This window comes from Cyphomyrmex costatus, unplaced genomic scaffold (genome assembly GCF_001594065.2).
Source record: "Cyphomyrmex costatus isolate MS0001 unplaced genomic scaffold, Ccosl1.0 scaffold58, whole genome shotgun sequence".
Lineage (NCBI taxonomy): Eukaryota > Metazoa > Arthropoda > Insecta > Hymenoptera > Formicidae > Cyphomyrmex > Cyphomyrmex costatus.
In genome coordinates, this window is record NW_017279979.1 from 358,562 (window position 1) to 382,902 (window position 24,341).

Consider the following 24,341-nt stretch of genomic DNA (forward strand, 5'->3'; position numbering starts at 1 on the left):
ATGGAACGCAACACAACGCAACAAAAGGTACATGAATTGCTAGCCATTTGTACCAGGACAAGGCCACGATGGCATGATGCACAAAGGTGTTAGCTGGGACGACCCAGGTGTAATTTCAATTTAATTGCATGTTATTTCGGGCGTGCGTACGCGTACGCGCGAGAGGGTAATCACTTAATGTAATCGTAGGACAGAGTCCCCGAAATCATTATGAAATTCATATGAAATCCCAATGTATAATCCCGATAATTACACGCGCAACCACAAAAAATCATTGTATTAATATTCGATAAAATTGTTTATTTCACCAAATGACTTCATATGTATAGTGAAACAAATTATTTGCAACAAGATGAAATTGCGTGAAAGCAAATGAAATCATGTAATCTGTAGGACAAATATTTCAGCTAGTGGTTAACCTCTCGCGTACGCGTAAGGTAGGACAAGGACTTATTAAACACCTTCGGGCTGCATTTCGCTGCCTCGCTGATGAGCTCACTCGTTTCGCTTCGCCTGGCCGGCGTGTTTCCATGAGATCAGGAAGGATCATGAAAGACCGGCGAGGGTACTTGGGTGCTCCTTTTAGAAATCTCAATCTTCTTATGGTGGTATATCAAAACTTGGCGATAATCGAACAATTTAATTCCGCACACGATTTTTTTCTTCGGGATTTTACTGAATTCTCGGAAGTTGAACCCTCCATCTCAATTCCCGAAGTGAATTGTGCAAAATGTGTGACGTACATACGTGCATCTACAATAGCAATCGATTCTTGGAATCATTTTGTTAGAGATATGTTGGGTGATCCAGACTAGCCGCAAGATTAGTGTGGTTAGTTTCTTGTGACTGGATCACCTTGTATAGAGGAAGTGAGAGGGTATGGAATAATATTTTGTCTTATTGAAATAATACAGTGTAGATATTTCTTTATGTGATCTAATTACTTTGTATCTAATAACTTCTACCTATACAATCTATACAAACATAAATAGAACGTAACTTACAAACAACTAAAAAGGGAAAAAGGTGCGATTATAGAATAGAGAGAAAGATGTGAAATATTATCAGCTTATATATAATATAACTGTGTATATGTTGGATACATATATTTTATTACCAAATTTAGTTCAATTACACCATGTGAAAGTCACATTCAAGGTCCTCAGGTGGTCTTCAGACGGAAGTTACAAAATAATATATTGACATACTTTTCAAAATTACGTAAAGAATATATATATATATATTCTTAAGTATATTCGATAATATATATATCGTTAAGCTGCATTTCAGTTTTGCACCTAGTGCAAAAAAATATATATTGCAGATATATATATATATATATATATCTGTAAAACTGTCCACTAGGTGCAAAACTGAAATGCAGCTTAACGACACGTTAAACATTAATGAACGCAGTGGCCATATGTTATAATATCTAAAAAGACTGCGCAAGAAAGTGATCTTAACGATTACTCCACTAAAATGCAGCGCAAATTACAAAATATTGTGATATTCTATAATCCTTTACTTATTTTATAATCGTCTCTATATAGGGTTTTTTCCTCTGTATGGCAACTGTTAAATTGCATATCTTCTTAAAATTTTGAAGAATTTGGTGCAGAAATAGTGACTCTGAAATAGTTATCTTAATTTGGAAAGTCGATCTCCTTGAAAAAGAATATGAATTCATATAATTAAAATAATCTTACAAATGAGGTAGGTTGGGTATTAATTATTATTTGTGAGATCTGTTTTCGCTCTCAGCTTTTCATTCGTTGCCTTTGATCGAACTCTTCCGGTAAAGGATTATGTTATCGCTCTTCGCGACTGGCGAAAAACCAGTTCCGCCGATATATACACCATGCACACGCATACACACTCATTTTCTCTCTTGCTCGCCTTCTCCTCTCCTCTCCTCTCCTCTCTCTCTCTCTCTCTCTCTCCTTCCCTTTTTTTTCTTCTCTTTTTCGTTCTTTCGTCTCTCGTGCATTTCCCTCGCTTGTTTTCCCGGCAAATAAGACGTTCGCATAAAGGAGAGTTGCCACGAAGGGTCGCGTGCGTCGTTAGAGACCAGTAACGTATCATCATGCGATTACACCGCGCTAAAAACGTGCCACGTCAACGCGTATTAAACGCACACAGCCGTGAGCGATCGCGCACACCGACGCGAAATCATCTGTAAAAACGCCTCGTTCGCCAGTAAATTGATTGCGGCCCCGACGGTCCAGAATTTCGCGCGATCTTTGCCGACCATGCCGGACGATGATGCTCTTCGTCATTGATCGTGCTGGCCGCACCTCAAGAGAGAAAATTTTTCAGTCTTGTTAATCCACATCCACGGAACGTTTATTAAGTCTTGTTAGTACTTTCCCGTTACTGCAGGTGGATGCTTATCGAAAAAACTGTAGATTTAAATAATTAAAGGTTAAAATTTCCTGTGACAGAATCAAGAAGAATAATGTAACTAATTGTAATAAAGTAATCAACAGTATTTGCAAAATAATTTACTCATCCAGAACAGATGTGAGTAGAAATGATCGAATCGCTTTTCTTTATATTTTAAACCATTATTAGTAGAAAATTTTATTTGACGCAGAATCTAAATTTACATGATGTTGATTTCAATCTTAGTAATTCTCAAAGTAAAACAATTTCAAGAACTTGATAGTTTGAGAACATTCGAGTATTTTATAATAATAAATTTTATGTAATAATCCACAATTATTCACAAATTGTATTAAACAAATATTAATATTGTAATATAAATTTAATAACACAAATTAATAATACAATACAAATACAATAATATAAATTTCTGATGTTGTTTTAACAAATACAAGTCTAAGAAATATTTGTTTACATATTAGACGCAGGTATAATATTATGTTTGATCGATGTATCGAGATAATTAGAACTCGGAGGATGCTTCTATAGAACGCGTTTCAATTTGAATCAACTTAATTATATACGACATAAATCGCCAGTGTTGTAAATCGTTAAATGGCTTATTAGCTATTCAGTTGAGTATTAAAGGCGCATTTTAAAAAGCAGCAGAATCGCGACATTGAAAGTAAAAGAATGGATAGACTACGGCGTAAACAGAGTGGAACGCCCGAGAAAACGGCCGCTAATTGGATCACTATCATTGGAATCGCAAACAAGAATCGTGTTTGAGGAAGTGTATGTCGTTTATTAAATTGGCGATCAAAAGTAGTGTATCATTTATTAAAATGACGTCACTCGTCGTTAACGTATTTATTGCGTTTGATAATAAAAGACTAATATGCGAAGGGCATATTAAACATGTCAGACTAAATATTAAGAAATCATTGTTTTATTAAATAAATTATCTGAATAATGTATATGTGATTTTTATTCCGATTTGAAATCCTATAATATTTGAACGCGTTTTAAAGATTTTAATAGGTGCAGTACAGATCTGATGTAAACTATTTATTTAATATATAGTTCGAAAAGATTACTATAAATGTTAAAGCTTAAAAAAATTAAATTTATACTATGGAGTATAGTACAGTGTTTTAATTATATATAATAGAATTATTTTTATGTCAATAATATGGTTTAGTTGAGTTTGATTCATTTATATTATTTATAATAATAGATTACTTTAAATTTCAAGAAATCAATTGTTGAGAAATTATTCATGCTGAATACAATTATTGAGCTATAAGTAACTTGTTTATTAATTGCTCTTTATATAATTATTTTTATTTTTCCTTTATTTTCTTTTAATATGAAATAAAGAAAGAGTGACAGACAGAGAGAGGGAGCAAGCTAATTTATCGGAGCAGAACAAAATGTTTCGTGAATCATTAATTTTAATATAAGAACTATGTTAAAATAAAATAAGAAGTTATATAAAAAAACATAAAATTTATAATAAAAGCCAGATTGAAAGAATTAAGAGAACAGAGAAAGACAACACTCGAAGTTTCGATGTCTGACTTAAATTTCAAACACGATTAATAGTACTCCGAAATATAGAAAAACACAACAATAGCATAGCATTTTCTTTTATGTATAAAAGATATTTTAGATTTGTATTCTTATGAGGACATAAAAAGAAAAAATTTGCATTAAATAAATATTAAGATTTAAGTTAAATATATTATATGTATACTTTCATAATATATATGTATTATACGAAGATATTAAACAATAACATAAGATTAAAACAACTAATAATCTCTATAAACTTTTCTATCGAAAAGTCGTCTCCAAAATTTAGAGTGGTTTAAAGCTAATATAAGTGATACAAATATATGATAATTTCTTGGAAAGTAATCATCAGAAGAAAAGCTATAAAGGTTCATATATGATATCTATATGACAACCTTTAATAAGATCATCTTTAGAATTCAACACACAGATACTTTGTCTAGTTTCCCATTGCTGTAGCCACAAAATGTTGATAGTGTAATCATAAAGTTAGACGATATAACCTTCGATAGAATTAATTTACGTAGCTCGGATTTTTTATCGTACGACGAACGTTGCGAGTCGACCTCGACGAAATCACGTGGATATAACCCGCGCACGTTTTCTTTCTTTCTTGACGTTCGGTCGAAATGTATTTACGCGGTTGCACTCGAGGCCGTAAGTCTGTAGTCTCGGCCGGCCAGGCACGAGAGTTATTATCGGGCGCGGTTATCAAAGTTGATAGATGATAGCGGGCGGCGCGCTAAATAATTTATGAGGGAACGAGTTAAACAATTTTCACGTCCGGTTTGATCGGCGGATCGCGTCGTCTTAATCTATTTTCGTTGCGTTCGCCTCGCAGCGGAATTGTGTATTTCCTCTTTAACGAGGGAAGCGGCTGTCTCTCGGCGTAACGCACTCGGCGCATAATGAACCTGACACGACGATAATGAGTCGACTAATTTTCATGATATGAGCGAGACGCGCTTCGGCTCGGCGATGGATCTTCTCCCCGTGGTCGGGAGAGAATTTTTACATAATTACAATCTTTTCTCTTTTGCATAATTATACAACTTGACGCAATGAGAAACGTCCGAAATTATACATAAATCTTCCGTCGTCCGGTTTTGTAAACAGAAATAAATCAAGCTTTAAAAAACATACATCGGAATACATTTCGTTGCCCTTTATATAATTTGCTTCTTGTCTCGTAATATCGAAATTGTGCGTGTACTTTAAATCGCACATTTAATTAAGATTATTAATTATTGTCGCTTCATTCCATTATGAAATTTGGCGCAAAGTGAACGCGATGTTTGGCTTGGTATTGACACGATAAAGGTATTATCGTTCGTGACGATCCCTCAACCTGCCGTTGCGCCAGAGCGCTTATTATGGATTATAGATTATCAATAATGAGCGAGATGCGGAGCGGACGAGGCGGCCTGCGAATAAATAGCATCTAATTACGCTGATTAATGCCCAACCCCCGCGATTTTTCATCGGCCTCGGCCACTTCAACGACAATCTTGAACCGATTCGCAAACAACGTCTACGTGCCACACATCCCTAAATCTTAATTGACCATCTCTCTGAAACAAATGCTGATCGAAATAAAATGCGACGTCAATGATTTTTATCTTAATTCTTCTGAGCCTGCATTTTATATATTGACACTTTTAGGCCTTTAATCGGCCACTTTAGTCCGCAATATTCGCGCTTCCTTTATTGTGCAAAAACGCCATTTTGGAATTCATAATAAACAATAAGAATTTTATTTCTATACGTAACAAACGGTTTTATTAAAATATATATAAATTTAGCTACAAATAGACATAGATCTGCAAAATTATATGTTGGACTATCTAAATAATTATATTGAACAATCAAGCTGGTTGCTATAATATCAAAACTTTTTGCAGTATAGACTTGTTTTTTATTTGAGCACTAAAAGGCTTCATTTTGAATTCCCAAATCATGAAATGTCTTTATTTTCAACTTCATTTCTGTTCTAAAAATATCTTTAGCAGTTTCGGAAGATTTGACTTTTATATCACAACCTAGACACACCAATTCTGAGCTCTTATTCATAAAAAAGAATTCTTGTATAGTCTATATATTTTTGAATGCAGAAATTGAAATATTTTTTAGACGGTTTGATTTTATTTTATTAAAACATAGTTGAGAAACTTACAGTAATGCGTTTTTTTCCTAGTTTCTCACTTACGAGAAATGAAACATCACTGCATCTATTTGGCAGCTATGCTGCATACATTTGCGAACGTACGATCTTTTTCGAATCCAAAAGAAGCTTTTTACGAACAGAAAAGGCTTGTTTTGGAGCAACTTTGATTTAATTCTATAGGAAGTCAAAAGGTATAATTTTATAAAATTCTTTTTGAGTTAATGTTGGTCATCTGTATTATTTGAGAAGCTTGGAGTAAAATTTTATACTATAAAAATGTATTTTTCGCTTATAACTGTAAATATATTCCGTTCTACATTTTATATGTATTTAGGAACCATACGAAACGTTTAGATATGAGGTAAACTTGTACAAATATGATATCTTTTACATCGCTTGCGCGAACACAGTCAATATCAAAATTCTGCAATCACGGAGTCGAGGATTCCCCCCACGAAGCGAGATCTTCCGTACTGCGATTGAGCACTTCTTCCATCTCCGTTTTACTCCGCACGAGATTAAGATAACTCGTACGGAGATGGAAGAGGGTGAAAGAGGGAGGATTCCTCGGCATCGCCCGGTCAATCATAATTCTCGATCTTTTATTCAATTCCGGCCATTAGCATGCATACACGCGGCATGGAACCGCCGATTCTCATCGGAGATATCGCCATCGGGGAATAGCGGATTGTCCTCGTAAAATCACTGAAATTCCATGTTTATTCAATACGCCGGGACGCCAAGAATGCCTCGGGGTATACCAGCGTGCTGCTTATCTCGCGCGTGCTCGGATAAGATGAGAAAGCGATTTTCGGTACGGGCCTCCTCTGCGGAATCACGCGTAGTTATTGCTCCTTGGACGTCTCACTCGGAGCCGACGCCATTTTAATCAATACCAAGGGGATTTTGCGCAATATCGGTGGTATTGTCGAATCGCTCTTCTCTGGTTAGCTGATAAATTAAACACAATCCTTTCAATTAACATTTTACTGCTTTACGTTACATGCAGTTTTTTTTTTTTTCTTATATTTTATTATATTGTTTTTCTTTTTATCATCTTACGACCTTAATTATATATTTGATATCTTTTTAATTAATTTTTTTTCAACTCTTCGCATATATTTTTATGTTTGAGTAACTTGTTTCTTTTTTTCCGTATTAGGTTACGTGTTTAAGATCACTTTGTAAGAACTCAATTCACTCGACGCCCGGCGAGATGTTTACCTTGCGCCGCGGTTACAAATGGCGCGAAATTAAGATAAATTCGCGATCGTCCGCCATATCGACGTCGTCCACCATTTTCGTGTCGCACGAACATAATAATTCCCGTCGAAAGTATACAGTACTTAATTCGATATCGATATCGATCACGCGCGAGATAGGCTGTCGCAAATTATAACGTTCTGCTGGCTGCCCGGATGCAGCGATCTGCCGGTCGTTCGCCAAACTCCAACCTTTGAGAAAAAAGTAAATTATTACTCGCATGATCATAGGTTTCTTACAATAATTAACAATAACAAGCGATAACAAAGCCTTTCTGTTCTTATATGGATGTATATAAAATAAATTGAGTTTCTCATGCTATCAAGTCGAGACAGCTCGTGACACTCGGTTGTAGCATTAAGAGTGAGTGTCGAATGAAATTTGCAGATTTTTATACAGCAAATCATTAACATGATTGAGAGATTAGACTCTAAGTATTATTAAATCTGCAAGATCGACCCTCTCAAAAAATTCCTTCCTTTTATCTGTAAAATCTACTTCAGCCATGTTTGCTCGCCGAGAACACAACTCTGGAATTACGTAGGTACAAAACTCGCGTTAAGAATTGTTACGTTGTTAGATTATGTCTAACAATGATGATTGCCGCTATAATCTCTCGCTGTTACTCGCGTCACGCTCGGCTTGACACCACCACGAACAAAAGGACCCGGTACGGTCCTGCGGAGTGTGCGTGCGCGCGAATTCATCGATTTACATCGGCAAAGTGGCGAGCACGGAAAGCGAGTGCCGCGACCGCGCCGGTGCAGCTGCTCGATCGGAGGAGAAGATTGAAGAGGAGTGCACACTTTACTACATGGTTAACTTCATTATCGGAACGCGCGCGTCCGTCGTTACAACTACGGGCCGCATTATTGCTCGGCGGTTAGCGTAACTACTGCATTTGTTTTAGCTGCGAGACATGCACTTACGCGATCCCGCCGCGCAGCAACAATAGCGCGCGCCGATTAAGTAATTGCGGGTGTTCGGCCTATGTCGCCGTTATCGTTTACTCTCGGCTCTTCTGTGTTCCTAGGCGCACAGCGCACGGACCTTTAGATCCCTAATCTCCCGGGGACCTCTGTTCGTTCAAGCTCTTTCTCGTGTGTCATTACATTTTCGCTCTTCAGGAGTTTCTCAGCGTGAAACTTCCTTAATTCTTCAAGACACTTTGGAGAGTGATTTGAATGCTTGAAATCCGAAAATTTTGATGTTGATCCATGGAGCTGAAAATTCTTGGGTGACTAAAATTTTAGAGACAGAGCATCAAGTTATCTAAAAGAATAACTATGTTTTCATAAAGATTTTTATAAAAGATAAATAATTTATAGTGTGAGAAAATAATCGACAAGAAGATGATTAATAGACGATAAATTTTGCTGCTAGTAATCATACAGCCTTGTTCATATAATGATAGAAGATTAATTTTGGACATATTTTAATCATCTTCAAGATTTCTTTTTATCACGATATATTTTAGTACATACAACTTCTAATAATATCAGATTTGTGAAATCATTTTTACAAACAAAATTAAATGAACAACTGTATGTACTATTATATATCCCATTTACAACAAATGAATGGCAATATGAATAAAATTATGAATAAATTTATGAATGAATTTATAGCAAAATGGCAACTCTTTTTCAAAAAGTCTTTCATTAAGGCACGCGCGGTGCAGTATGAGGGGGATGTTTTGTAAGTTTGGCTGTTTTGTTAGAACCGCGCGTGCGCGCGCATGTTGAGAGTCGAAAGATTTTTCCCCGTATCTAGAACTGAAAAATTTTTTTCTCGAAAACGAGGTAAAACACGTTATTCAACTTTTTTTTCTAAGATGTAGGAAAATTGAAAGTATGTAAAAAATATTTTTCCAGATTTTTTCAACTCTATTCTCAATTGTTAAAAAGTTTGTCAGAAAGTTTACAAAAATTAAATAAACAATGAAATCTTTTCGGAATATTAATATATTTCCTGTAAACTTGAACATTTTAAGCGTGAATTAAAAAAAAACGAAGTCAGCGCTAGCATTATTAGTAACAGAGATATGAATCTTTGCAGAATAAAGTAATTTAATTTTTAATTATGTATATCTCGATTAATTTTGCAATAAAAAAGAAATCCTTTGGCACAAAATTTTCTCTCCAAGAGCACTATCTATGTGCAAAATTTAAAAAATTTCTGAGCGATGATTGATCCGCTTCATGTGAATAGCTCATATATAAATTTACACACACACACACACACACACACACACACACACACACACACACACACACACATATATATATACAGGATGTTTGAAATTTAAATGTTAAAACTTCGAGAGCGTGTAGGGAATCGATAAATTCAGAAAAAAAAATCGTGTGTAGATATGCTCGTTTTTGCTTTATTTTAGAGAAAATCGCAAAAAAGACAAAACGTAGTTTTAATTTTGTATTTTATTATTACTTATTTACATTGTATTTATTCACTTGTTTGTAGATATTGTTCAAAAATATTGGCCCCTTATTGTAATGCAAGCATTGTATCTAGTGATGTAGTTCGTGATGCAGTTAAACACTGATCTGGCGATATTTGGTTCACTGTTGTCTCGATTCTCAATTGTTCTTTCGAATTAATTGACGACGAATAAACTCTCTGCTTCAGGATCCTCTATATAAAAAGGTCCAGTGGTGTCAGATCGGGGTGGCTAAGGTACTACTCCTTCACGTCCAATTCATCATCGTGGATAATGTCTGTCTAACCAAGGTCGAATAGTTTTGTTATTTTGAGCTGGACACTCATTGAGTTGAAATCATATTTCAATTCGTTGTTATAGGTGGATGTCTTCTAAATAATCAAAGAAGTCAGTTTCCAAAAAAATCTGGGCTGCATTTAATCTGTCAGATAAAAGAAAATGGTCCCACTTCGTTCTAAATTCCGAGTCAAACCTATTTTCCTTAACAGCCCTGGGATTTTCATAAGCCCATACATGATAATTTCTTTGATTAATAGTTTCTCCTTTTTATAAATGTAGCTTTGTCTGTCCAGATTATTTTTGTAGAAATGTATTATCATTGTTAGATTGCTCAACAAACCAATTGCTAAAATTCAACCTCTTAAAATCGTGAGGTAATAAATTCTGCATTTTTTAAATATGGCGGTTACCGTCTCTTAAAGTTTAGAAGATTCTATGCCATGGTAATCATAACGCAGCTGATGTTCTCCGGACGCTGATCTCAGAATTGTTATCAAAGTAGCGCAGAAAAACACGATTTTCTACTTGCATGTTTGTCCTAAACAGATCTTGATGAATTGAAAATGAGCCTCTCGCAGCCTATTAAAAGCTATTGTAATGACTCGTCGATCCGGCACTCTTCTGTTTGGAAATCGGCGTACACATACTTTCGCACCGCCTCCATAGCATTACCGTCGCAAAAACCATACACGAAAACCGTGTCAGCATATTTAACGTTAGAATATGTACGCGGTATATTGTGAGTAATTTACTTGATAGCTTCTGATGAGTAGCTGACGAATTTATAAGAAAAAAAGCAGAAATGTAAATAAATAAAAAAAGTTTTTATCTGAAGACGGAATTATTATATTTCGTGTTTTAGCGATGATATCACTAAAGGTAGTGCAAGAACGAAGCAACTACGTTTTATCTTTTTTTGTGATTTTTTTCCAAAATGAAGAAAAAACGAACATATCTCTACAAGACCTTTTTTCTTATAGTTTATCGATTCTCTACACGCTCCCGGAATTTTGACATTTAAATTCCGAACACTCTGTATATACATAGATATCCAGTCATATAGTATATAGCTTGTTAATACGTATAATTATTTTTTTATATTGTCTTTTCGATGAGAGAAAAAGATATTTTTCAATTGATTTTTTGCTTTGCCGAAGATACGATGATGAAAAGATATCTATAAGATATCTTTTAGTTTTACTGAATAGACTACTTACAGTACATAAATTTTAGTCATCTTTTAGACATCTTTTAATATTTTATACTACCTGGAATTACTGTTACTTAAATCCTTGCAAAATCTATGTTTTTTTTAGAATTCGTAAGCACACACACGCACGCACATACACACACATCAGAGTTTTTTATGATGATTCTTAAAACTTTAACATCGTTATCTTTAATATTAAAAATTATCGAGGTATTTAAATTTATGATTAAAATTCTTTTGAGTTAAATCCTTTTGTTTCTGACCTTTATAATCTCAAAAGAGATTTCAATTTGAATTTGAAGATTTTACAATTGGAAAATTTGTGTTCAATTTAACATATTTCATACATCCAAAATGTGTGGTTTACTTAATTTTTTATTTTTTTAACATAAAATAAATGTATTAGAAATTAACACAAACGTTATATAAAAATTTATATAAAAAATAATATAATACTTTGACATAATTCGGAAACAAATTGTTGAAGTATATTTCTTTAAAAAAATTTAATATTTATAATATGTGTGCTTGTGTGTGTAATTAATAACGCGCGCTATCACCTTTTATTTATACATTTAAGAACCTATGATTTAAAATTGCATTATTTTTATATCAAGTAACATAATTACATAATTACATAATAATATAATTATTTCACTCCGTATAAACATCTGAACTTATATAGGAATTACATTATATAAAAATATATAATTTTTTTATGTTTTTCGAGTTGGTTTATCTCATTCTGAATACATGTTCTCTTTTTTTCAGGTTGCGACGGAGAATCGGATGAGGGCGGCAACAAGAGGCGAAGAAGCAGGACTAACTTCAACAGTTGGCAGTTAGAAGAATTGGAGCGGGCCTTCTTGTCGAGTCATTATCCTGATGTCTTTATGCGAGAAGCACTGGCTGTGAGACTTGAACTAAAAGAGAGCCGCGTGGCAGTAAGTTTCTTCTTTCATTCTTACTTATTTCATTACGGAAATCGCCGCTTCTTCAATCGTATATAAAGGAAATCAAAATAAGAAGGATGATATTAGGAGCCTTTGATTCATAAATAAATAAAAGTATATATATATATATATATATATATATATAAGTTAATTAGAGCTCTTAGGCATTTTGATTAACCACTACGTCTCAATGTTCTAGATATTGACGTAACTCTATAATATTTGAATAAAGTACATTATTATTCAATTCAATTGATCTACTTCTAACTAAATGGAGTGTGAACGTAACTAACTTAGGTAGATTAAGCTTTAACAAAATTTCTAACTAAGTTACAAAAGTATTTAATATACTGCATACTGCATCTATGTGTAGTTGTGTACACACACATACACATACGCACAATATGTACACATACTACTCAACAAAATTAAAGGCTCACCTGTTTCACCCTGCAAAAATAGGCTTTCAAGATAGAATAACTTTGTGAAAAATCATTACATCGAAATGTTTAAAAAGCATTTTACAGTTAAAAATCTCTACTTTTTAGATTGATACTTTAAAAAATAGTTTTACTGATATTTTATAAAGTAACACAAACATAAATGAAGATCAGATCTCAAAAATTTTTACAAAATTTGTGAAATTCCACGGCGCGAATTAAAAATTGGGCACAAATGCGATTTACAACTTTTGATAGAATGAATCTTTACCTTTAATTTGTTTTTCTATTAATATTTTTCTATTATATATATATATATATACATATATATACTGATATATTAGGTGTAGATACAAATATTGCGTGATTCTTGATTAACATACGCAACAAAAGAAACCGATGAGCATGATATGCAAAATAACATCGAATTATTTGCAAAATATAATTTGAATGTACCAGAGATAAGAAAGGTGGAAGATTGAGGAGATATGTAAAATAAAGAGGTGCATCGGTGTCAAAAAAGGGAACGGATGTATGCGCTATTTGCGGGGCCTAACACGCGTGTCTAAGCGGATAAATATAAACATCCGCTTGAAAGACCTAAGGGTAACCGTATGTCCGACCGGCCGTGAAATTGGGAGTTCACCCTTCGCGGTCCTGTCGAAGGATTCGGCTGGACTGCATTCGACGAACGCAGGCGTAAACTGTCCGAGTACCGGAAGAAGGCCGATCACATCGAAAAGATTCAATGGCATTTCGCAGAGCCATAATGACATATGTCTACGCAATATTGCAATTATATTATAGATTCTTATAAAAGATCCGTCATAAAATCTTCTTTTACGTAATCCACTTCTGTGTTCGATGTCCTGTGTTATATCAAGATTTTATTTTCGTGCAAAATTAATCGTTTGTGTTGAACTTGTTAACTTGCTAGTGTTGCACATTTATATAATCAAAGTGCTTCTTTACGTTAAATTATAAAGGCGATTTTGGATAATATGCGTTATATTTCTGAATAACATTCTGTTTGTTTCACACACACACACATATTGCGTACTTTTTACATATCACTCTCTAAACTCAAAAATAAGATAATTTGAAAAACATGAGTTTCGTATTATTATCATGAATGCTATAGGTAAATATTATACTATCAATCATCAAGTAAATTAACATAAAAAAATATTAAAAATTATACATGGTTTAAAAAAATCGTCGTAATTAAGCAGAAAGAGAGAGAGAGAGAGAGAGAGAGAGAGAGAGAGAGAGAGAGAGAGAGAGAACGGGGCTGATAAAAAGACGGTTTAAAAAATAGTTAAAATTGTTGCAATTAAAGAAAACAGTTTTTTTAAAGATTATGAGAAAATGACAAAATGAAAAAGACACATTTGCTCACATTAAATATTAAAAATACTTCTTTTGTCGATATTATTTAATTAGTCAATAAATCAAATTGCAAATACATTTTTTCCTTTTTCTGAAAAATTTATTTTTTTTTTAGTTGTGCCACTTTTGTGAAATAATACGACATGTATATTTAATTTATGTATATTCTGATTCTTCTATTTTCTGTATTACATAACACATAAATTTATAAATAGAGTATTATCTCGAATTCTCTGCCAGGAATTGTAAATCTTCTGAAATGGGCGTTGGTAAGTTTACCCTTATGAAAATATTATTAAGAAACAATGACGTTCTATCGACGCCGATGTTATTTAAATAGACGATCGCTGAACGGATAAATCCGCGTTGATTTTGCACCCTCGAGTAGATCCCCGACGGTAACGGACCAGATGGACTAACTACCCCCTCGAGACAGAGCTGATGGGCCAAAGGTCCGAAGCTAGAATCAAACCCCGGCTGTCTGACGACCCTAGAAAATCTGATCCCGAAGTCACTTTAAATTCGTGTCTATCGCCTCGTCGATCTTTGATAGCCGCCATATACTGAATAAATCCGCGTGAATGTGCCGCGAGTCGAGCCAAATTCGAAGCGTGCGATTCAAGAATTGAGATTAATGTTCTAATGTGTGCATCTCAACCAAAAGTAGCAAAAAATATATGTAAGAACGTAAAAGTTCCTCTTTACTCTTTTTCCTTTTGTTCTACTGCTTCCCTCTATTATGTGTATATTTTATCTCATTGTTCATAAATCTTGGACTTTTCATATATTCTTTTGTTATGTCTTCTCTTATTTAATTTCTGATTAGAATTTGTAATAGTTGTATCACTAAATAAAATCTACTATAAACAATCATGCTAAAATCAGAATAAATTCATTAAACGTAATAATTAACGCCTCTTTTAAATCCATGTTTGAATAGTGCGTTTGAACTAGTTCTGGACAATAAGTTAGAGACAGAGAAACAAACTATACCAGTCTCACTTTAACTTACTGCACCAGTGTACATACACCACTTTGGGGTAGGTAAAGAATAAAGCTTATATAATCCTTAGACTGAATGAATAGCAATGCGATCGAAAATAAACACATAAAAAAAACGATGCAGGAATCCAACAATAATGTATGAAAAATTAAAAATGTTGTCAGTAAAACATTGACATAGACAAAATTTGCAAAAAAAAATTATTTTACGATATCCTATTTTTAATCATAGTTCACCGATTTTGTATTAAATTGATATTCAACATTCTTTAGTATCAAAATAACTGGGAATGGAAGTAACTCGTTATGACAGGTGATTCTGTATGTCACCTGTCACCTGCATGGTTTACAATGGTAGTAGCAGTAGTAGTATGAGGCTGCAAGAGTAAGAAATTAACTAATCTCACAGTTGATTATTCTTCTTACATTCGACTATGTTATAGTTTATTTCAAGAATTCTATAGTTTATGTAACGTTATCTATAAAGTTTTGGATACTGTAGTTAAGTTTTGGAATGTACTACTGCTGTTACCATTAAAGACCATGTATAAGTTTGCTTGATATAAAAGTTTTACAGTTTGTATGAGTAGCGTAAGTATTCAACAAACCTCGAATTATTTGAACAAACGATATTGAGTTTGTAAAACTAAGGTTGAAAATCTTAGAAAATAATTTATTAGTTTGCACGTAATTCATGTGAATATGTATACTTCGTAAAGATTTATAATGATAAACAGAACTGTAATTGTATCTTTAGTAGGATATTTGTTTTTGCAAGAGATGGCGATGTATATATTAGATAGGAACAGACGTTTAAGTGAGGACAAAACGATAATGTAAGAAATTAAGTTTAATTAGAGTTAAAAAGTCTGCATTATCGACATTGATCAAGTTCAGTTCTTGCATCTTCTTAACGTATTATAAATATTTATTTAACAAAAGAATATGCTTTTACAATTTGCTTACAAATTATGTTAGTATCAGTTACATATTTTGTGTTAATATTTTTATATTTAATATTTGTGTTATTTTCCAACATATTCATCTTGTGTCAAAAGTATAATAATTTGAGTGAACCGTCTAGAACAAGTGAATTAAACTTGACACAAATTTTTCAACTGCATAAAATCTTATTAAGTTGTGTGTGTGTAATACATTCCATAAAATTATTATTATTGTAGGAGAACAGAAAAAGTCGAGGAATATACTTGCAAATTATTGGTCGACAATCGGTTGCTATCGAGATACATCGTATAGTCGTTATTGAAGGGACAGCGATTTTCGGAGAACGCGAATAATGGGAGAGTTCGAAAAGAGTCGTGGATACAGTATGGAGCTAAAAGAATAAGAGTTCTTCCTGAGTTTACGCAGAGTACTGAATCGAATTAAGTATACGAGTACGAGAGTTCTTTCTGAGTTTGCGAGATAATTGCGAGTGTAAGTTGAATAATGAGTTTGAATCAAGAGACTTTCTTGAGATGCGAGATAATAATTAAAACTATCTTTCCGATGATCGTGATTCGCGGACGTGAAGTGAAATTTACTCTACATTTATAGCATAATTTGAATAAATATGTATGTACATATCTCTAGTAGATTTTTTCCAAAATATTAAATTATATTAAAAAACAAAGAGGTAAACAAAGGCATTAAATTATATTCTCTTGAAATATCAAATAAAACGTCCTGATGACTTAATTTTTCTACATTATTATTATTATTAGTTTTCTCGATGATATTTGCAAGTGTTCATAGATTCGAGTGCAGAGGATCGATAAACCTTGATCGATTGTCCATCGCGTTTATCTAGTTGTTGCGATATTCTGGAGGAGATGCGTCCGCAGTAGGACATACGTTCACGGGGGTTATCGTACACAGTGATCGATGTTATCTAATCTGAGAGTTATTCCCTGTCGTGGGGAAGCACCATCGAAAGGACGCACTGGCTGTGTGACATCATGTCACATAGTGTCACCGCTCGGCCGGGTTATCGTCTCCGTTATCCTGCCGTTCCAGTAAAATCTGATCCGGTCCCTCGTCCATGATCGAAGGAGAGATCCGAGAAGCACTCCGGGATCAATATTTCACGACGCGTTACGAACGATCTCGCGTTATCGCGTCGTGGTCCCCGTTTCGCGTTTATTACGCGCGCGAAATTCGTATGCGCTTGTCGCAGACCGGTCGTAAATAACATCGGGGACACCATGCGTTTTGATTTATCGTGAAAGAGCTCGTAAGCACAACAATCGCTATTATCAAGGCGCTATTTGCATCCGACGACGAGCCACGACGGGATCGCGCGGCTCGATCCACGGCCGATGAAACAGAGAGCTTGTAAAACGTCGAACCAATCGTGTCTGCCCTGGATGTACCCAGAGGGAGAGTCTGAAGGGTTCAAACTTCCTCCAAAATTTTTATCTTTGATCATAAAAATTACAACTTTATTTTTTACTCTCTTTTATAGACATTTAATACTGAAAGGTAATTATATTTATTCTGAAAAATACATTGTTGTTCAGTACTTCTAGTAGTCAAACTAAGTAATATTTCCAATGTTAAATTAACCAGTATTAAATTGGATTTCTCTAAAGATCCTTTTTACCTTATTTATCATTCTTCTCTTTTTAATTTAACTTTTGTGTGTTTATCGCCGTTACGTTATCTCTATACGAAAGAACAGTGAGCTTCTACCTTTATAGGAATATGAATGTGTATCCTATACACTGCATAGAGCAACTTCATAAATGATCAATATATAATAATATAGAGTAAGTTCAATAATAAACCATGTAAATTTCAAAACTCGTATTTGTCTCAATTATTGAGTTGAAGGTCTGGGTTTTTGCATAGAGTTTATGAATTTAGTTAACTACATACTGTAAACAATAACTCTTAAGTTATTTCTTAAGTTTAGTTACAATTTCGATTATTTAAAAAACGAGGAAGTGGTTTATTGTGTACAAAGGGTATGTACACAATGAACCACATGTTTTATACTGCGTTGTTAGGATACTTTAGTTTTACTATATTTCAAAATGTTTATTTAGAAAAGAGATAATTATAAGATGATAAGAATTAGAATAATAAATATTAAAAGCCACACACACACAACTTATGTTGTTTTTATTATTTTAACAATAAATTTATTATTTTCAAAATAAAAATTATTGTTTTTAACGTATTTCAGATATTTTCTCAGATAATTATTTATTGTAGTAATTAGTTCGTTACAGTTTAATCAAACTTATAATACATATATAGTAAAAAACAATGGTTCACTGCATCAAAATGATTCATTATAGACCACATAATCTTTCTTACTATAATCTCCGAAATAATGCGGTAAAATGATACAACAGAAAAAGTTGCTTACAAAATATTAAAACTAAATGTTTACATAAAACTATTGCATAAAGAAAAAAATAGTATAATAAGTATAACAATAAAAACATCAAAAAATGCATAAAACTTCCAAACAAATTTATTTTGCAATCCAAAATTCCTTAAACCTGAACCATATGGCCATTCTTGGCGCTATCTGCCGGCCGATTGAGGAGCCGAGAAGGGGTTCAAATACGAATCAAGCGAGTCGCTGCGTAATAACAGTGTAATTTGGTTGCATTTACGAAATATCGCAATAGTTCATAATATGAACTACTGGTTCACTGGTGGACCACCTACCCTACAAAATATACCCTATAAAAATGTGAACAAACACAGCTTAAGTTATAGCTTAAAATGTTTGCAGGATCAATTCACCCCGTGAATTTCATTAACGTGAAAAATGCTGTTTATGTAATAACAGAATTGATAATAAGAACTCCTCTCAAATGGATATACCCATGATATTCATTATAACTATAACGCGCGCGCAGTTATGCTACCATTTTATACATTTATGATCTATTGTTTGCAGGTTATTATTGTTTGCGATTAGCAGCAAAGCTTGGTCTACAAAATCGTTATTTTTTTTTTAATAGAGAGAAAGATAAATGTAATTGATTAAAGAATATTGGAAAAACAGTGTGATACAATTATTCTGCTCACATTTACTTTTTATATGCTTCACATTTACTTCTTACATTTTTCTAATTCACTTTGTGTAAAATACCGACCGATTAAGTGCTTCCCATTGCGATAAAAAAAAAACTACAAGGCGAAGGGTTAATTACAGTAAGAAACAATTTAATCGGTCAAATGACAGCGCTCTTATCGTTGTAGCGCGGAAAGCATCATTTATTAATTGACGGAAACATAATTACATTAGAATGCATTTATCTTTCTCGACAAACCCCATATGAACGATTATGGTTATCAGCGGCGACGTCATTTCTTCGAGTTTTTGCTGCCACAAAGATACGCTTTATGCATGTTAAGTCAGTTGTCAGTGCTTACAATGTAAGTTGTATCTCTTCGGCGAAGCTCACATGCCGCTGCTTAAAAGAAAAACTATGTTATTTAGTTTGTCAGAACATGAGTTTTTTATCGGATAGAAATAGCTTGTTAAATCGCTATCAGTCGTCGATAATTCCTGACGAATAGCCGCGCTAATGCCCGACTCGTATTTCTCACGTATCGCGTTAATGTAATGTGTTACAGCTGTGCCTGATTCTGAACTGAGGCAGACAGAACGCCTCGTGAGTTAAGATTGCGGTTAAGATTTTGAAGCCACGGTAGCGATGTTTTTTGATGAGTTCGAGAACGATCTTTTTAATCGGCGGGAAATGTATTGAATGCCATTTCTATTCCTGCAATTTTGGAATTTTCAACATTGAAGTTTTCGAAACGTTTTCTGCTTTTGGTTGTTTTAAAAATGAATCTATTCTTTCATATTAGATTTTACTCTTTTAATTGGAAGTAAAATTACGATGGTTTAATAAAGAGATTTTATCAAAGATTTCTTTGATTACTCGATGGTATCATGGATTACCGTTTTTCTGCATATTATGATATTAAATAATGAATAAGTAATGAATATTAGGGCTGCCAGGTGACAGTTATCGACATAAAATGCAACGGCACTCAGATATTATCGGATTGAAAATTACTTTATTAGCTGTAGTAGAAATTTCACCCTATAAGAATCATGCGGTTGAGCTATGTCGATTAGTATGTGCCGCCAAAGTTCTTTACGTTGATAGAGGTATTTAAAAAAATGTTAATTTTTGTTTAGAATATATATATATATATATATATATATATATCACACATCTTGCCAAAACAAGTAAATACAAAACAAAATTTATAAAAATAATTTGAATAATATAAACATTATACTTTAATATTATATATCAAATACAAACGTAGGTCAGATTTCTAAGTATATTTATTTTTCTAAGGTTAAACACAGCAGAGCTCGTGCTGAAAATTGTGAAGCTAGAGAATTAAATAGCGTAAGCGCGTGCGATGGATTCTAAATAGACCTATCGAAGTAATCGAATTAATTACGATCGCCTGAAGTTTAATCGCGAATAACGAAGACTCGCGGATAGCGTCGGGGAGTAGAGACAAACGAGCGCTTTGGGCTCGTTCGGGGATTCGTAAAGTATCCCGGAGTCGAAGAAAGTTTCGTAAAGTTACGTGACGCGAGAAAGGTGTTTCAGGGAGCCGAGGGGATCTATTGATCTTCGGCTCGCGTGAGTTCAGCGCCGCTCGTCGGCCGGGCGGTACAACTAATGTCTTCATCTCTCCCCTCACAGCCACCCCCTCGCCGCCTCCCTCCCGCCCCGGGAGAGAGTGAGCCCCTCGCTACCCTTCGGTCGCGTCGTGGCTCACGCTAGCCCTAAATCGTCGTTCATGCCACGAGCGTTCACGCGAGCAAAGGGTTGTCGTCCTCAATGAATCAGGACACCCGAGAGGGTCGTTGGTCCTTCGTTCTGAGACAGGAGCCTTCCTGTAATTTCGAACTTAATGCATCCGCCCTTCGTGTCGCTTCTGATAGTGCCTTGGTGAAGGCGGTGCTGTGATTTAAGCAGCTCGCAGAGAAATTTCGCGTGGAAGGCGATGGAAGGGAAGATCCGGGGGAGAATCCGCAAATTTACGCGACGCCGCGAACGCCCATTGCAATTCAAGACCTGCGGGGAACAACGCTTAGCTTTCATCGGCGTCAATTGGCGCAAACTTGTGGCCGATTTAATCTTCTTTCTGTAGAAACAGATAGACAATGAATGGAATCGTAGTCAAAATTGATCAACGTTGACGAGATTTGAGAAAGCTCGCCCTAATTCCATTTTTCTTATAAAGATATTAATTAATTTATAATAAACAGTTATTGACATATAAATATGAATTAAATACTATATATCATTTTTTCACGGGTAGTTTTAAATTTAAATCTTAGTTAAGATAGTAATATTTTGCATAAATTCTTTACAGTATTTTAGAATATTAATAATTATTATACTAATACTAAATAAGTACCCTAATAAAATTTTAAATTAATGATCTATTTAATTATTATTTCAGTTTTAGTTTATGATTGCATTTTAAATTTCAAATTTCTCTGATAGTAATCGGTGCGCAGTTTAAATAACTGAAAGATGTATTTTATATTTACACGTAAATATTATTAGATCCCAAGATCTAGTCTCGAAAGTATTTGGCTTTCTTTATTTGATTTTTTTACTCTATAGTCGACCATTGCCATTGCAGGTGTGGTTTCAAAATCGAAGAGCAAAGTGGCGAAAGAAGGAACATACGAAGAAGGGCCCTGGAAGGCCGGCGCATAATGCTCATCCGCAAAGCTGCAGTGGCGAACCTATTCCACCCGAGGAACTGAGACGGAAAGAGCGTGAAAGGCGACAGAAGAAGTTGCTGAAAGCTCTCGAGAGACAGCAGCGGAAGCTCGCTGCTAAAGTAAGCCACAAACTTAAATATCCCTCCGCAATTAAAAAATTTCAAAGTACTTATGTTATTATATAGTCAAAAATGTTTCTCTTCTAAAAAAGAATTAATATCTTCTTAAGAACGCATTAATATTTTTAAGAAATAAAAAATTTTTTACTTTACTTATATCTATCAAAATAATTTTACTTCATGGTTGCCGAAACTTTTTAAGGAGATGCTGGAGCGACGACAATTACTACAAATTACAGTACAACAAAATTTTTCGAACTGGATTTACAGATTAGGAAATACTTTTACAGATTTAAAATACGCATGACAAATCTGAATGTGTCGACTTCATAAGAAAATCGCACAAAAATGAAAAAAATTCACTTTTGGCTCGTATTCAAAGAAACACAAGTAAAAGATGAGAAATTAAAAGATAATTAAATATTTTTATAAATATTTTTTAGTGAAAGAATATAATCAATGAAAGGTGGTTAAAAAGCGACAGATGTCGTATTGCTAGTCATTTTGAATTTACACAATATCTACATAGGTATATATATGATAGATAAAATGACTTGTAGAACTATGGATATCTTGTAGTTATCTTTAATACTTTTTTATAATTTTTTTATTTTGACGCATATATGACTTCTACGTAATATTATAAAAACTTTTACATTTTTACATAAAAATAAAAATTATAAAATATGCTGTTATTATTGTAATTTTTCGTCTAATATAGACATACATTTAGAAAATACAATTATACAGAAAATAAGTTTTTATTTAAAAAGCGTAACAGTTTTTATATATAATTGCGCAATTTTTACACATATTTTTGTAATTCTATATATTTTTCGGGGTTGATAAGAGACAATGTTTTTATTAAGAACAAAACATTAAGTTTTTTTTTCCAAATATATTTCTAATACTTTACATGTTTTAAACGGTATTAGAAAACATGTTAAAATCATTGATTAAGCATGTTTTAAATAATTCAAAACATGTTTCAGACATAATTTTTACTAACTTTCTGATATTTTTAATTGAAGATGGAAGTAATTACGCATAACATAATCTTAGAAATATTTTTACGTTTTCGAGACGTTTGTAAAAAATTATCAATTCCGTATGTTTCGTTTGGCATGAACTAATTAAATCACTAATCAAAAACATGAACTAATCAAATTTTGAAACAGTAGCTTTACATAATATCGATTTATGTGTAATACGTAATTTTACAGTAAAAGTAATTATATATAATTTTAGAAACGCCTTTACAATACACCTTTACTTTCTGTAACGTAAAAATTTATTGATTATGTATAACATCATCGTATGTACGTGCATACGTATTTGACACAAACTACCAAACCACATTTTGCAAAAATAGCTTTATCTCTAAATGTCGATTGTATCTATGCAGGTTATATAATTAAACAGTAGTTTTGTAATACGAGTTCCTTCATTTTCTTTAACTGTAGGGCATAACAGTGGATTTATCGACATTGCGTGCCGAGTGGGAGTCTCGTAGCGAGGCAGCATCGGGTCGCAGTTCGGGGAGCGGTCCTCTCAGCAATTCATTCGGTCAACTGGGTCTGAGCAACGACAGTAATAACATATCCGTGTCCGGTAACGACGCTAACGAAGAGATTGACGTGGTTGGCGGTTTAGACTCCTGTAGCGAGAGTGGCAGCGAGCGGGTGGACTCGGCGGCCGACGGTTCCGTGGACGGCGAATGTTTTCCAGCGCTCAACAGTAACACGAATGAGATCAGCGAGCCCCGGAAGAATCCCCCGCAAAATCCGCCGATGGAGCACCTGAACCACCAACCCGGTATTCACCACTGGGGCTTAAGCTTGCTGGAGCGACGGCGCGAGCTGGTGGGAATTGGAGCAGGTCGTCCGCCGACTGGTAATGGCGCTAGAAATCTAATCAGGCAGGTTGCCAGCGAGGAGGAAGTCCAAAGCGGCAGCATCGATCTCTCGGTAAAAGGTAGGGAGGAGAGGAAGAGGCTGAATCCGTTCTCCATCGACAGTCTGTTGGGGAACAATCGGACTAGTGCAGCATCGGATCGCAGGCCGGCGACGCCGACGTCGCCGACGTCTCCTGTTTCATCGGCTTGCACGTCACCTTCTACGACGTAGTGAACAGGCGTGGAGAGATGCCGAGGTGCGTCGGATTAAATGTTGACGAGCAGAAGAACGCAATCAAAGAAATGGAGTAACTCCTCGTCGAGATTACCAGTGACGGTGAAGTGACCATGTCGGATATAAATGAAGACTGAAGCGTGCAAAGCGGAACTGGTACTTCTGGTCATGAAATTGCGTGGAAGAACCAGCTATGGTAACGTCCCCGTTTCTGCCAGGGTTCGCTTTGAAATCGCTAG

General features: G+C 34.3%; 1 protein-coding gene across 1 annotated transcript; it reads left to right on the forward strand.

The window, feature by feature from the left end:
- Nucleotides 1–24,143, forward strand: LOC108779321 (homeobox protein ceh-37). The gene is given in 5 exon segments (XM_018546712.1): nucleotides 1–74; nucleotides 76–107; nucleotides 12,106–12,278; nucleotides 21,770–21,973; nucleotides 23,437–24,143. Coding segments are annotated over 5 exon segments (1,146 nt in total). The 3' UTR covers nucleotides 24,100–24,143.
- Nucleotides 24,144–24,341: the final 198 nt, after the last annotated feature.